The following is a 15,255-nucleotide window of genomic DNA, read 5'->3' as shown; positions in this document are numbered from 1 at the left end:
AGAAAATTTCCCATTTCACAGATGAGGCTATGTCCCTTGCCGCAGGATATGCAGTGAGCAAAACAGGATTCAAACTAGGCTGTCTGATTCCACAATGACAGTCCCTTTATGATACCTAAGGGTGTGGGAGGAACAGACTCACCTCAGCTTTCCACGACACATCTGTGTGCCAACATCACCTGAATAGAACCAACCCAGCCAAAGAGCAGACAAAATAACATGCTTCCACATCCATGTACAAAGTTCACATCCTTTATCGATAGCCCCTCATCAGAACCTGTTGACATAGAGAACAAACGTATGGACACCAAGGTGGGGGAAGCGGGGCCAGCGCGGGGAGGGATGAACTGGGAGATTGGGATTGACATATATACACTAATATGTATAAAATAGATAATTAGAACCTGCTGTATAAAAAAAAATTTTTTTAAGAGAACCTATTGACATGTAGTGCGTGTGTGTAAATCAAATAAATTTGATAGAATGACTTGACAAAGCCGGACTAGAAATAACCTAGGAAGGAAGATGAGATCGTAAAAGTGATAGATACAGGGGAGGGAGGAGAAACATTTTCATAGTGTGTCAGCTGGTACCTGAAGGCCTGCGGGTTGCAAGGAAATCACGAGGCCAGGATCTGCATGGATGCACTAGTGAGTGTTAAAATGGTCACTTTTCCTGCTGTATAGCACAAGGAAGTCTTCTCAGTACTCTGTAATGAGGTATATGGGAAAAGAACCTGGAAAAGAGTGGCAATAAGTATATGTATAACTGGTTCACTTGGCTCTACAGCAGAAACTAACAACATTGTGAATCAACTCTACTCCAATAAAAATTTTTTCAAAACGGTCACTTTTAGGACACGTCACGTACCTGACCTCAGCAACCCTGTGCGGTGTATGTGGGGTAAGGATTATATTCTATAGATGGAAACAGTGAAATTTAGGGCGATTAACAGCTTGTCCTTGATTGCACGAGCTGGTACATCGCAGTAATGTGAGTAAAAAGTCCTGTAAATTTCCCAGCCATGTGGTTGGGACAAGAAGACAGATATCTAGGAATTGTCCCTAAGGGAGTGGCAGAAATGTGACAGCCAACCTGCTAAAAGCATGTACAACTGAAACAGGTTATAAAAACCTCGTTTTAGAGGAGGACAGAATTTGCCAAAATGGATATGGTTTCCCAGAGTAAGGATGTTTTTGAGTGTACATTAGTATGTCAGTGATTCTCAAAGTGAGCTTTGGGTTATGGACCAGAAGTCTTACTATAACCTGGAGACATGTTAGAAATACAAATTCTCAAGCCCTTCTCAGGAGAAGTCCTCTGAGTCAAAAACTCTGGGGATGGGGCCCTGCGATCTGTGTTTTAACAAGCACTCCTGGTGACTCCGATGCAGATAGACTGCTGTACATGGATGCAAATCGCTTGAAACCTTTTCCCCTGCCTGGCCTTTTGCTCTGACACCCTTTAGCTTCCGCCGTCTCCCTGGAATGTAGGCTTTGCTTTGTGGCAGATGGCAGGGTTGGTGGCCGTGGGTGGTGGACAGAGTGCTGCACTTGATTCTGGAGACCTGGGCTGACTGCTTTATCACTTCCTGGCTGTGTGACTTTGGGCCAGTCAGTTGGCCTCTCTGTTTTTTCATCCATGAAGCAGAGTGATTACCTACCTCACAGACTTGTGTACACTGAATTAAATACTAAATATATGCAAAAGTGGCCAACAGCGTCTGGCACTTAGAAAGACGTTCGATCCAGAAAGCCCATCTCTGATCCCTGAGGAAGCCACATTGAAATGGAGCCTTGGGCTGTGAGAGCTGCAGTGCTTTATTCCCCTCTTTATATAGGGTGAGATAAGGAGGCAACCAGAAAGGAGGAGGAAATTAAGGGACTGGCTCCATGAGGGAGTGGCGCTTGGGCCTAATCTGGCCTATGCTTATTTTTGTACATCCCTTTAACAAGGGATGGGGTGTGTGTGTGTGTGTAATATTTTTTGGCTTGCCTTTAATTAGACTTAGCTCTTATGCTTTTAAAAGTGGAATCAATCAGAAGGTAAGGGTGTAGGGGAATAATTTTCCAATACTTTTCTTGTAAACTCAAATTCTTCTTTGGAATAAAGCAGGCTTTGGTTTACTGTTCACAAGGTTACTTCTGAGTTGCAAAAGAAATTTCCCTCTTCAATCTGGGCTGCCACAATTGGACAGAAAGCATGAGGATGCTTTTTTCTTGCATCTGGGTTTTTATATTTTAAGGGTTGAAAGAAAAAGAATGTGCTGTGTGAAAATTACATGAAATTCAAACTCCAGTTTCCACAAATAAAGGTTTATTGGAACACAGCCACCCTCGTTCACTTGATATTGTTTGCGGCTGCTTTTGTGCTACAACAGCAGAGTTGAAGAGTTGTGACTGAGCCCATATGGCCGTCAAAGCCTAAAGTATTTGCTAACTGGCCCTTTACAGAAAAGGTTTGCTAACCCCTGGGCTACATGGAAGATAGAGAATAGAGACAAGGGATGATGCAGAAGATGGTGGTAAATAACAAGCGTTGCTGAGCTCTGCCAGGCACTGTTCTAAGCATCTCTCATGCATTATATCTTTTAATTCTTAAAACAACACGTATGAAGCAGGCATATCGTTACCCCCATTTTTCATATGGGAAAACTGAGGCTTATAACTTGCCCAGGGCCACAGAGCCCATAGGTGGAGGAGCCAGGATTTGAATTGAGGTCCAGCTGCCTTCCCAGCCAAGCTTGTGACCACTGCGCCGTCCTGCCTCGCGGTGCTGGTCAGGTTAGGAGAGGTTTAGGGTCTCTGAGCTGCTCCAGGCAATAGATGGAGGGCAGGGTGGTAGCTGGCTGAAGGGGGACAAGGGTGCCTTGTAGTATGATGAAAACTCAGGGTGATTAGATTTTGAAATCTTTATGTAGCTCGTTTAATGGAAAGAAGAAAGGCAGGCAGGGAGGAAAAAAAGCCCTTATCACACCAGATACCTTGGGGCTTAAGTCATGTTCTCCCCTTTGCGCAGCACCAACAGCCATGGAAAAAGTGCTTGTCGGTGTCTCCCTCTCCGGGTCTGTTAATTAGCCCAGGCTGCTGATGAGGAGAGGTCATTCTGGGCCCACGTCAGGCTTATAAAAGGGGAATGCAAGTTAGTGAGTCAGGACTGGACAGGAGAGTTCTGTGGCCTTTTTGTCTGTAAAATAAGAATGTCAAGAACAATTGTTTCTTCATTACTGTGAATGTGAGCCTTGTGTTTTCAAAGGTCAGCGCCTGTGAGCACATCATGGTTTAGAGTGGGTTCCTATGGTAATTAGACCATCGTGACTGAGGGCATTTTGTGTCAGGCAACGGAGTGCTGGAGTTTCGTCTTTCTGTGCAGTACGTGCTTGTTTCCTGCAAACGTAACCATTTCTGTTTTCCCCCCTCTTGTTTTCATCCTTTGTGCGCCACACGTAGTTCTGGAGTCAGAGAATTCCTCAGCAGGTATGGTTTCTCTTGCATCCTTTCTGTCCCTGCCTTCCACCAGGAACCCTTCAATTAAGAGGGGAACCAGGGAGTGTTCCTGTGAGTGAGGGCTTTCTTCTTTTTTTCATCTCTCAGATGAGTGGAGGCTTCCTTCCAACGCTGATGCCAATGGAAACGCCCAGCCCTCTCCACTCGTTGCCAAGGGCTACCGAAGTGTGCGTCCCAACCTTCCTTCGGACAAGCCTCAGGTAGGTGGGCGCCCAAGGGCAGGGTGGGGACTGTTCTTGAGTCCTTTAGCTTGCACTTGTGACTTCCTGCTCGCCCAGCTGGATGATGGACTGGCTTCTGAGTCCCACTTTTGGCCAACTCTGAAAAAGCCCCGGGAGGACCAGAGTTAGGGAGAAGTTGGAGTCAAGGGAAGCAGATGTATGGGATGAGGCTGGTCTGTACCAGGGTATCAGAAGCATAAGCCCAATATTCCGTATGTTTGAAACGTGTGTGGAAATGTTCTGAAAGAGGGAATGCCAGGTGGGAAAAAGGTCTGAGCCTGGTTTATGAAAACTCTTTAGAGCATAATATTCAGAAGGCGACTGCACTCTTGTGTTTATTTCATTAATTTGCTCGTGTTGAGGCTGTAAGAGTTTCAGCAGTTCCGTCCTTACAGATTAAGATCAGGGAGCTGTGGCCAGCGCAGAATCCAGCAGCCTAGAAGCAGGCAGAAGTCAGAATGGCAGTACAGCGGGCTTTACACTGCCTAGCGCTACCCTACAAAAGAAAGTGTACCCCACATTGTACAACTTGCAGTAGGAATAATTCTGCTTAAGTTTTTCCCCTAAGTTGTTTTCCTCATCTTTCTTTCTTCCCCTTCCTGTTGATACTTTTTTTTTTTTTTTTTTTTTTTTTGGCTGCACTCTGCAGCTTATGGGATTCTAGTTCCCCAACTAGGGATCAAACTCAGGCCCTCAGCAGTGAGAGTGAGGGTCCTACCCACTGGACTGCCAGGGACTTCCCTACTTTGCCATCTTGACGAAAGTAATAGACCCTGTTTTAATTCAGGCAATCTGTGAAGAGTGTTTTTATAGAGCGGAGTAATATCCATGGAACAGAGCAATCCTTTCTTTTAAAAAGAGCTGTGCTGCTCAAAAACGGCAGAAATGTGTTCCCTACGCAGTCCACCTCCCTGCGCCCGCCTGCCTTCTGTGCACATGCTCCCACAACCCGCAAGGAGCCCAGGAAATCCACGTGCCTTCCTTGTTCCCACCCCCACTTCTCCGATAATCCTCTGGGTTCTGCTCGTGAGGACGTAAAATTGCGCTCGTCCCTGGAATGAAACCAAGTCCAAGATGATGCCTTCCTTCCCCTTTGCAGACCCTTGTCTCCCAGGCTTAGAGGAGGTTGCTGAATCGTGTGCCAAGGCAGCACTACTCAGCCTCCCCGCCCCCACCATGGCCTGTCTCCTGTAGCTACTGCCACGTGCGTGCAGGGCCGCTGGTCAGGGCCAGGAGCTGTGAATGGGCCTGGCCTCCAGAAGTCCTCATTAGACTCGGGATGTGGGAGGTCTGTTGTCTGGTAAATGACTGGCCATAGTTTCCCTGTTTCTAAGACCTTTCCCAGCATCTAAGTCTGCTGCTGGTGGCAGGCACACTTCCTTCTTGGCGTTCTCGAGGTTGGATACAGTTGGCTCTATATCCAGGGTAGGAAATAGTTCTGATTAATTCAAGGCAAGTGTAGAAGCACATCCTCTTCCACTATCAGGGACTTAGCCCAAAGGGTAGCTCACTAATTCCTTTTGGCTTCTTAAATAGCTCTTCTACAGAGAGAATTTTAACAGCGTGTAAAGTAAATAAAAATCCCCTTTAAATAGATGTACTTACAGCAACTTTACTGAGCATTTGTTGTGTTTGGATCACTGTGTAAACATTGCCCTCAAGGAGTGTGTAAGGGTGAGCCCCACAACAAGGATAATCGTCCTGTAATGTGGGCTGCGAATAGTGTATGCATTTTCTCATCGCTCACTATCCGGGAATGTTCTTTTTACCTGGGTGTCTGAAAAGATACCTGGCATATTGCTGATGTAGAGGTGTTATTCTATCTATCCAGTGTAAAACTGGCCACCCAGCTTTCAAGAGGCTTGAGGTCATAGATTTATTTTCTGAAAGCAAAAACGACTTCTTGTCTCTGTAGCTATTGCCAGAGCTGTAAGTGTACGCTGGCTTAGACAAAGCCAAGGTGGGCTGGGCTGCTCTCTGCTCTGGCTTGGTTTCAGATGAAGACAGCTCTCAGACACCTGCAGGCCTAGCATCCCCTCCTAAGGATTGAGTTGGAGTCCGAGGACACACGGGCCAGAGGGGAATCCTGTCTCCTGATGCTCCCACGTCTGCCTTTCCTCCTGCTGCCCTGCTCTCCTCACCCGCAGCGACGCGGAATCAGGGCTTTCCCCTCTCTGACAGCAGCATCTTGGGGATCCCCAGTGGAGGCAGGGATTGATAGTTTCTGGAACTGTACATACTAGGAACATGTCAGATTCTTCAAGCAGCCCCATTTTTGTCACCACCCCATCTTCTAAAAAGATAAATGGGATTTCATTAGTGGCCAGCTGGGGAGGAATGCCAACTGCCTATATGGTTCCCACAATGTTTACAATAAAACAGAAAGTAGTTCCTTACATGTAAAGTGACTGTGCCTATCCCCCTCCTTCTCTAGAGCTCAAAGGAGCCCCAGGACAGGAAGGCCTTGGCTCTTAGTGCGTTGTCAACACTCTGGGGAAGCGTCCTCTCTAGAGGGTCAGAGCCCTGGGAAGGCTCAGGCCTGTTATAATGCAGCCCTGGCACCTTATATGGCCACAGCCAAATTAAGTTAAAAAGTCATTGAAACCGATTTCTATCTTTGGGCAAGAAGAAATCACATGTGGGACACTTGAGCTCGAAGTAAAAGTAAATTTGAGCCTAACTCAAAATTGCCTTTTACTTACCTCCCTGGCAACCATCGTCAACTTACCCGCGGTCCCTTTGGTGCGTGCTTGGTCAAGTGTTTTGTTTCTGGAGAGCATCATTTTAGTCTGTGAGTACACCCCAACCTCCAGCCTAGGTTCACTGAAACCGAGAGTACATCTGGATGCTTTCGCTCCTACTAATGGCTGAAGATACATTTTGTATTTTTGGCTGGTACACATGGCCACATTCCACTGGCAGTGTCCTGGGCACCCTGTGGAAAGGATAGGCATCAAGTTAACCTAGCTTGCTGAGGGATGGGTTGTTTACTGTCTCTGGGTTAATATTCTAGTCCAGACTCATACTTTATTCTCACTTATTTACCCTCACTAGCATCCCTTCCCCATCGCTGCCTGCACTCCACAAAAAATAAAAATAAAATACAAGTGGGCCCACACCCTTGCGCCCCCCCAGTTTGGGGTCACAATCCATTTGCCATTTATGGACCAAACTCTAATATACTTTACCTGTGCAATTTATCGGAAGGTTCTCATTTTCTTCTCATACTGAGCTATCTTTAAAGAGAGGGGCCAGTGAAGAAAATCTAGGTGTCTTAGGCTGCTATAAGAAAGTATCAAAGACGGGTGATTTAATCAACAGACATTTATTTCTCACAGCTCTGGAGGCTGGGAAGTCCAAGATCAAGGTGCCAGCCTGTTAGGTTCCTGGTTAGGGCTCTCTTCCTGTCAAGTAGACAGCTGCCTTCTCACTGTGTCCTCACCTGGTGGAAAGACAGGGCTCTGGTCTCTCTTCCTCTTCTTATAAGGACCCCTATCCCATCATGGGGTCCCACGCTCATGACCTCATCTAACCCTAGTTACCACCCACAGGCCCCATCTCCAAATGCCACCACTTGGGTTTAGGGGTTCAACTTAAGAATTTGAGGGGTCACACATCCAGTCCATAACATTAGGAAAATAAACTTATCTTACTTGATTCCAAGTTGAGCCACAGGTTGACAGGTGGCTGTCCTTGAAATGAGGATCATCTGGAGATTTACCCCATTTCCTGACCCTCTGCCTCGCTGAGACCCAGGGAGGAGCGAGGGGCTGTGTTGAGGGAGAGGGAATGAGGTGGGAACTACAGTTTTCTAGCTCTGAGCCTGGAACCAGAGCTTTGGGCTTAAACCATGAGCCTGAGGCTGATCACCCCCTTTTAGGATTGTCTGTGCCTGGTGGGCTGGGTGGGAATGAGGAATGGTCTGGAATTTGGTAAACAGGCACAGTCCAAGCCAGTCAGACGCTTCATTGCCTGGTCTCTTTGTTCTGGGTGCGTCAAAAATGGGAGACTGCACGCTTTTAACCTCATGCCTGTCTTCCTTGTAATAATTAGTTCCATCAGATTGTTTCCTCTGAGACAAGGCGTGCAGATTCTAAGTCCGTAGCTAGCATTCTCTTCTTGGTGACCTTTAATTTGTTATGCTTACGGAACTGATGCTAAATCTTAGTGACTCAATTAAGACGGCTGCCTCCTGTGAACAACTAAGGATGATTCTTCCAGTTGTCCGTTTCCTGAGGGAAAAGAATGGAAGACACTCGAGTTGGAGGGAACTTAAACTTTTAAAGCTGAAGGTACAAAGAGGAAAATCTTTGAGGTTTGGAGAAAACTGGGGCCTCTGGGGCTTCTTCCACTGGCGTTTAACCCCTGGGCACCCTTCTTGGGTCAGGAGGTCTCAGACGGTACAGGTCAACCCAGGACTCGTGTCAACCTGACTTAGCACCTGGGCTGAGCTCAGCCTCCCTGTGATGTAAAGGAGAGTCAGGCCTGCCTCTCCAGGTGAGTAGGATTCAGTCCTTGGCTTTACCGCAAGGAAAAATGTACGGGCCATGAGGAGTCTAAGCTGAGGATTTGCTTAAAAACGTTCCAGAGTTGTTTTTTCTTCAGGTCGTGTTGTGCTATTTCTAATGGTCATCCTTCTTTCCATTTCCCCTCCTCTTTCTTTCTTTTTATTGTCTTAAAAATACTACCAAAGGTCCTCTCTCCCCCGTGCCCTCCTCTCCCTCAAGAGGACCGCTTTGCATGGCAGCCCCCCGGCACCCGCAGTTCCTTCAAGGACTCCCTTTACCAGAGCTCACCAAAGCCATACGGCCCACCCGGCACCCCCAGCCAGCAGAGCCCCTCACGATCCCGGCCCGTCTCCATCTCCCTGGCAGCCAGATCAGCGCCCGAAGGTGTGCTGTGTCCTGGGCCCTCACTTCCGGGTTCCACGCTCCCCAGTGCTTGGTCCCACCCCCAGCAGTGCTGTGCGGCTGCCAGGACAGTTTATAGAGAGAATGTGAGCTCTAACCCACGTCATGAGGCAGTTGGGAATAAAAAGGTCAGCAGCTTATATGTACCTTGTTTATCCCGTAACATTCGCCCCGTGGCATCGGCAAACCTCTCTGGTGTTGCACGTGACCCAGACAAAGACACTCCCTTGGAAGCTGCGGGCACTCGAGCGCGGGCTCCCAGCATTGCCTCCTGCACAGCCGGCGCGGGGAAGCCACCCTCTGCTCCTTCTCCTGGCCCTCCCAAGCTGTTCTCTGCCATCCGTAAGGATGCCGTTAGCCGTGGCGAGAGTCCTTCCCCGGGGACTCGGCCTTCATCAGCAGACGCAGTGAGACCACCTGTGCTAGGCCCCCAGGTTACCTCTGATCCCGAAAACTGGAAGAGAAAAGAACCTTACCTTTTGCAGCCCTGTTATCCAGCCAAGGCAAGGAATTAGGAATGTTTGTGTGTCTCCTACACCGTCTCTTTGGAAAACTCATGCGAGCAGCTTGTTTGTTTTCTGGGCCGCCCTACCTCCTTTTCCCCGTGAATGGTGCTGCAGCTTGAGGCTCAAACCCTTCTGTCTCAGCATCTCAGCACAGTCCTCCCTGTGTCTCCCCGCCTCTCTTTTCTGTAAATACGTAAGTATGCTGGAGCCTAGAATCCGTAGACTAATAATATGGTGAACTATTCTGTTACATGTGTTTTGTAACAAGGTGCCAAAGAGACTGTATTTACTCCCAAGCTTTCAGGCTCTGCAAGCAGTTTTGGGGTTAAACACAGCCTGCCTGCCTGTTCTGTTGTCCTCTTTTTCTCAAGTGTTAAAAGGACTCAAAAATAGATGGGTGGAAAGTAAACTTGGATGGGGTTCCCTCTGTGTCATAGTGTCAGGAGGCCAACTGGCTAGCACTGACTGTCTCGTGTACTCTGAGGAAAGGGCACTGATTAAATATTTCTCAGGGTACATCACTGCATGTCCGCTCTCAGCTGTTTAAATATGGAATTCCTTCTTCCCTGCCGTACCCCTTTACGTAATGACCCCCTTATTTCCTACAGGATGCCACTTCCTCCAGCCCAGCCCAGCCTGAGGTAATAGTTGTCCCTCTCTACCTGGTTAACACTGACAGAGGGCACGAAGGCACTGACAGACCTCCAGCATCTCTGGGGCCCCACGGCCCCCCGGTCCCGGCGGCCGTCCCTGCCGGCTCACCTCTGACCTTGCCGACTCTAGACGATTTCATTCCCCCTCATCTGCAGAGGCGGTCTCACCACAGCCAGCCAGCCAGCACTCCTGGCTCCCTCCCCCCCGTTAGCCAGACACCGCCATCCTTCTCACCACCGCCTCCGCTGGTCCCTCCGGTCCCCGAGGGCCTCCGCAGAATCTCGGAGCCTGGCCTCACGGGAGCTGTTTCGAGTACCGTAAGCTTGCTAGATCCCCTTCCTCACAGCCTTCCTGAATGTCTGCTCCCGGCAGTAAAGAGAAAAAAGAAAGAAAGAAAAACCAAAAAACCCTTTCTCACTCGAGTACTAAGTTCTGAGAGAGATGTTGGCTGCCCTGTGCTTGTGTGATGACGGGACCCGTGTTTGCTTTCACTAGAGCATGCCTCCCCTGTGTGTTCCGTGGGCCCCTTGTGGCTGTCCAGCAACCTCTCTAGACCCTCTTCCTCTCTGTCCTGTTTGGAATGCACATCTCCCTGCAGAGCAGACCACCTCTGTGGCCTTCCTTTGGCTGGCTGTGCTTCTCGTAGGCCAGGCAGATGTAGTGCGGAGAGCGGAGGAAACCTGAGGAATTGTGTGGAAAAGCCATCAGTAGGCATGGTGCTAACTGTTTCTCTAACAGGGAGCAGGGAGGTTCTAGGGGAGGGAAAGATTCGCTCGTGCTGATTTTGCAAGTAAGCAAACTCTCTTTTATATACAGCAATGGCAGAGTGTGTGTTTAAAAAAAAGTTTAATTGAGCAAATGGATATACAAGCCTGGTACAAGCATTAGCACTGTTTCCTCAAAAGGCAGAAGATTGCTGGGGCCCCTGCAGGGTGGCTGCCAGGGGCTTTGGAGGCAAAACAGTACCTGCCCCAGTGGTCACGGGAAGTTAGAGTGTCCCGACACTTCAGGTCCTGTCCTGCGAGGGACGAGGCCCCATCGTAATGGGAAAGGCCAAGTGCTTTAGAGGAAAGGCCAAGTCAAAGGGCTCAGTCTGTTCTCCCCTCAGGAGCCCTGGGAGCTGAGAGACTGCAAGAACCTCAGTGTGAGTCGTAAAATGGGGACGCACGGATCTGTCGGGGCTGTGGATGCAGTGGAACTGCGTACGCAGAAGTTTCTGATACAGGACTTGGCACGCAGAGAGTGCCCAGTAACTGTTAGCCTTGGGGCTGAGGGGTTGCCCTAGCAAATGGACCAGAGCTCCTCAAAAATAAGTGGCTGACTAAGTAGCAGTTCATCATTGAGTTCCCGCCACGTTCTAGTTTTCCTGCTAGATCCTGTGGGCACAGCTGTGAACCGGATTTATCTGAGTGGTGTATTGGTGCTCAAGTGTAGCGTACATGGGATCCTCTGAGGTTATACTCCTTGAGTTTCTTATTGAGTGGGTCTGGGGTGGGGCTGAGGACTGAGATTTGGTAACAGGCATCCTGGAGGATTCTGACGCTGAGGATCTGTGGACCACATTTTAAAATGTAGCAACCTAGTGGGTCATGCAGTTGGCTGCTGGAATTAAACGTTCATTGACATCCCTCTGCAGAAAGAGGTATGCCTACAAAACTGGCTCCAGTGGCTCATTAAACTGAAGCCAGTCACACGGAAAGCAGGAAGGAAACTTGTTTTTTGACTTGTTAAAGAAATTACAGTGAGATATCAGGCACGCCAAAGCTGGGAAAGGCTACATCCCGGGCAGGGTCCTCTTCTCTAATCTCTAGATACAGCACATCACGGTCAGGTGAGGACCTGGCCAAATGTGGCCCAGGGGCTTTGGATATCCTAGCTTTGAGCTCGTCCACTCAGCCCTGTTGGAGGAAAGTGCCAGGTTGTTCGCTGATGCATTCTCCTCACCCCAGCTCAGTTTGTAGGTGCATTTAGAAGCCACTCTTGTTTTGGAGAGTACAGGCACAGAATGTTTCTCTGGAGCATCACGTAAAGCAGATCTTATTTTTAGTGCACTAGTATATCGTGAGTAGCTTTCTTGTGTACCCTACACTTTGTCATTTGCATAGATCTAGATTTTCATATTGAGTTTGTCTCATGTGTGCCAGGACAGATGAGTTGGGACAGTGTCCTCAATTTCTCAAACCTGTTTGGTCAGCCTGGTACTGACTTCCCAGGAGGACTTCCTTTGGCCCGATAACTTCTGGTTTGGCACTGGGTACAAACAGTAAGAGGTGAAAAAGGAAACTGGTTGGATTCCTGCAATGAGTGAGAATTGTCAAGAGGAACAGGAGCCCCTGTGGATGGTGGCCAAGCCACAAGTTGATATCTGCTCCATCTGCAGGGATTGGAGAGTAAGAGGGAAGAAAATTCATGTTAATTGATCCAGGTTCTTTTAGCCAATAGCTATTTTTGTGATGTTCCCGAGATAAGATTTACACCAGAGTAAAATTTGTGAGATGCTTGATGTTCACACGATCCATCCAGGCATTTATACTTTAAGGAGCTGTATGCCTGATTTTTCGTGTGTTTCTTGGGGGCATTATGGCAGATTTATCTTTATTACATCACTTCGGAAGTCAATTAGGAAAAGTGTAATTGCTTTTCCACTATACCAAAGAAAAAATGGAGATGAGGCACTTTTTGAACAAGATCATATTGTGCCTCTCGAGTCTTAGGGAAAGGTTTTATTTACTAAACTGAGCTGCCACTCATAACTAACAGCTATGACATTAGGGCACTTTCAGAAGAGGTGAGCTGACCAAGCCAGTGTTTTTATTTATTTTTGTTTGTTTTTGTTTTTTTTTTTGTTTTGCGGTATGCGGGCCTCTCACTATTGTGGCCTCTCCCGTTGCGGAGCACAGGCTCCGGACGCACAGGCTCAGTGGCCATGGCTCACGGGCCCAGCCACTCCGCGGCATGTGGGATCTTCCCGGACCGGGGCACGAACCCGTATCCCCTGCATCGGCAGGCGGACTCTCAACCACTGTGCCAGCAGCGAAGCCCCAAGCCAGTGTTTTTAAAGGAAGCTCCTACTGTGTGTCAGGAGCTGTCCCGGGTCCTGACACTCACATCCTCTCTTTTGGTGGGCACGTGTTCTCTTGCTACAGAGGTTGTTCAGAGACACCTTTGCTGGTAGACGACTCCTGTCAGTCATGTGGCATTTACTGAGCACGTGTGGTCTGCAGGGCATTGTGCTAGATGCAGGGGGAAGAGGAGGAAGGGAGACATAGCCCTTGTCCTGCAGGCGCTTACAGAGCAGTTGGTCTCTGGTGGCGCACACTGACTGCTTCGAGCTACACTTTTATCTAGAGGGTCTTGTTCTTCAAACCTTTTGGGAATGACATTGTGGCTTTGGGGTGTGTACACTTCAGAATAGAAACTTTGCAAAATTTACAGGCATGATAGAGGAAACTGTCTACATATCTTTACTACCTTTTTGAAGTCCTGTTTTCATATGTTTAAAAAGACTGCTATTATTCCCATCATGCAGATTATAATGTTAGTAGTAATAATTTTATTGGTATTTCTGGCAGACACCTCAGGATTTCCAAGTCAGGATTTTCATAAGTCTTCACTTCAGAGATCTTTGTCAGTCAATATTAGAGTGAGAAAATGTCACAGTACGACAAGATAATGTCCAGATCTCAGAAGTGTGTGCTAGTAGGGTCGTTCAGTGGTGTAGGTAAGAGTAGCTCTCCAAGAGTTCCAGTGCTTAACTCTTCCCTGTTCTTACATCAATGGCTTCTCGTCCTCACAATGTCTCGTGTTGCTCTAAACAAGTACTAAACTTTCCTGATTTTCCCCAATTAAACCACCTTTTGTTCTCAGATTGCATTGGGGATTGCATGAGTTTTGCATGTTATGCTTCTTCGAATTTGCTTTTTCAGTAACCGGATTGAGCCACAGTTATGACCAGATGAAAATAATGAATGACGTTGCCGAGACTTCGAGTAACAGTCACCTTCCTTCTCTCCCTTTACTAATCCCAACAAAGAGAGTAAACATTCCAGATTAAACGTATCTAACTGGAATTAATATGTCTCACTGGTTACATTTCTTTTTATAATTAAGGTCCTTGTAAAGCTTTAAATCTCTTCTTTTTAAAAAGCGGTACCTCTTGGTTTCACGTAGTTACAGTGAGTGACAACGTTTGTTTTCTTTTCAGGACTCAAGTCCTCTACTAAATGAAGTTTCTTCATCGCACGTTGGAACTGATTCCCAGACCTTTGCACCAGTTAGCAAGCCATCATCTGCCTACCCCTCCACGACAATTGTCAATCCTACTATTGTGCTCTTGCAACATAATCGAGGTAAGGGATCTGCAAGGAGCACCGCCCCCAGCTGGCTGGAATCAGCCATAGCTGCACTGTGACATCTGGGGCAAGAATTCTGCCATTCCACAGCATTTTCTACAAATCCCATCCTTCCCCGAGGCCACCTGCCCCAGTTTACTCACTCCCACGACCCACAAAGTAGATCACAGCAGCAGACAGAGGCCCCTGTCTGGGCATGAGGTCAGGTGTCTGAATAAGTAAGTAGGTGACGTGTGTCCCACAGCCTGGGTATTCAGTTTTCTTCAGATGGGAGCTCCAGAAAGAAAGAAAAGACAGAAAGGAAAACATCTGCCCCTTAATTACCGTCATGAGAATTCTCGTCAGGGCTCTGCTAGGAAAATCCAGGTGCAGGAATACCTCTTTTAATTACTGTCCTAAATCCTGTAGTTCTGTGACATGAATTTTCTAGAAAGTAAACTTTTGAGCACCAAAATTAAAAAAAAGAAAAAAAAAGAAAACCTACTGGATGGGAAATTTTCTAGAATAGAAAACATGTTTTTGTATCTCTAAAACAGAGACTTTTGAACTTTTTCTTAGTGACTCATGGCCTTCATTCTCTCCAGAAGTCACTGCACTGGGCTTTCCCTCAGTGGCGCCCTCTGGGGACTTGACGTTGGTGTGGCTTCTTGCCCCTTGCCCTATGTGGCCCCCGGTACGCGGACCTCTCACTATTGTGGCCTCTCCCGTTGCAGAGCACAGGCTCCGGACGCGCAGGCTCAGCGGCCATGGCTGAGGGTTTTCATGTTTGTTTTCTAGAGTTTCTCTGACTGCTGCTGGTTGGTTCTTCCCTTTCTCTGAAGGGGTGTCATGGGGAAACGGAGCGCGTTGAGGTAGTAATGATATATGTTGACCCTTCTGCTTTAAAATCCCAGAAGATGATTCTAAGTCCCAAGTTTTCCTTTTTGAAATTCCATAGAAGAATAAACGTCCCCTTCACAAAAGTCCTTTGCAATGTGAAATGTAAAGGCTTCAAGCAGTTTCCTAGTGTAGAAAGGGCTCTTGAGTCTGAATTTCAAAGAACGGTGGAGGTTTAATTATTTTATTTAGATAGAGCTCAGAGCTCGGTACCAAATCTTCCTTTTCTT

At 47.7% G+C, this 15,255-nt stretch overlaps 1 protein-coding gene across 5 annotated transcripts in view; it reads left to right on the top strand.

The window, feature by feature from the left end:
- SORBS1 (sorbin and SH3 domain containing 1) overlaps positions 1 to 15,255 on the top strand; it is a 239,950-nt gene that overhangs the window by 135,013 nt on the left and 89,682 nt on the right. For 3 of the 5 annotated variants that reach the window (XM_024750684.1, XM_024750683.1, XM_024750682.1), the window contains 2 exons: positions 3,594 to 3,706; positions 14,002 to 14,146. In XM_024750684.1, coding sequence (XP_024606452.1) covers positions 3,594 to 3,706; positions 14,002 to 14,146 — 258 coding nt within the window. Of the gene's footprint in view, positions 1 to 3,449; positions 3,477 to 3,593; positions 3,707 to 9,751; positions 10,115 to 14,001; positions 14,147 to 15,255 lie in introns of all 5 variants that reach the window. The other 2 variants (XM_024750680.1, XM_024750685.1) reach the window with 2 other exon arrangements.

This window comes from Neophocaena asiaeorientalis, unplaced genomic scaffold, assembly GCF_003031525.2.
Source record: "Neophocaena asiaeorientalis asiaeorientalis breed wild unplaced genomic scaffold, Neophocaena_asiaeorientalis_V1.1 scaffold807, whole genome shotgun sequence".
Taxonomy (NCBI): Eukaryota; Metazoa; Chordata; class Mammalia; order Artiodactyla; family Phocoenidae; genus Neophocaena; species Neophocaena asiaeorientalis.
The sequence above is the reverse complement of the archived record's forward strand: the minus strand, read 5'-3'. Positions and strand labels throughout refer to the sequence as shown.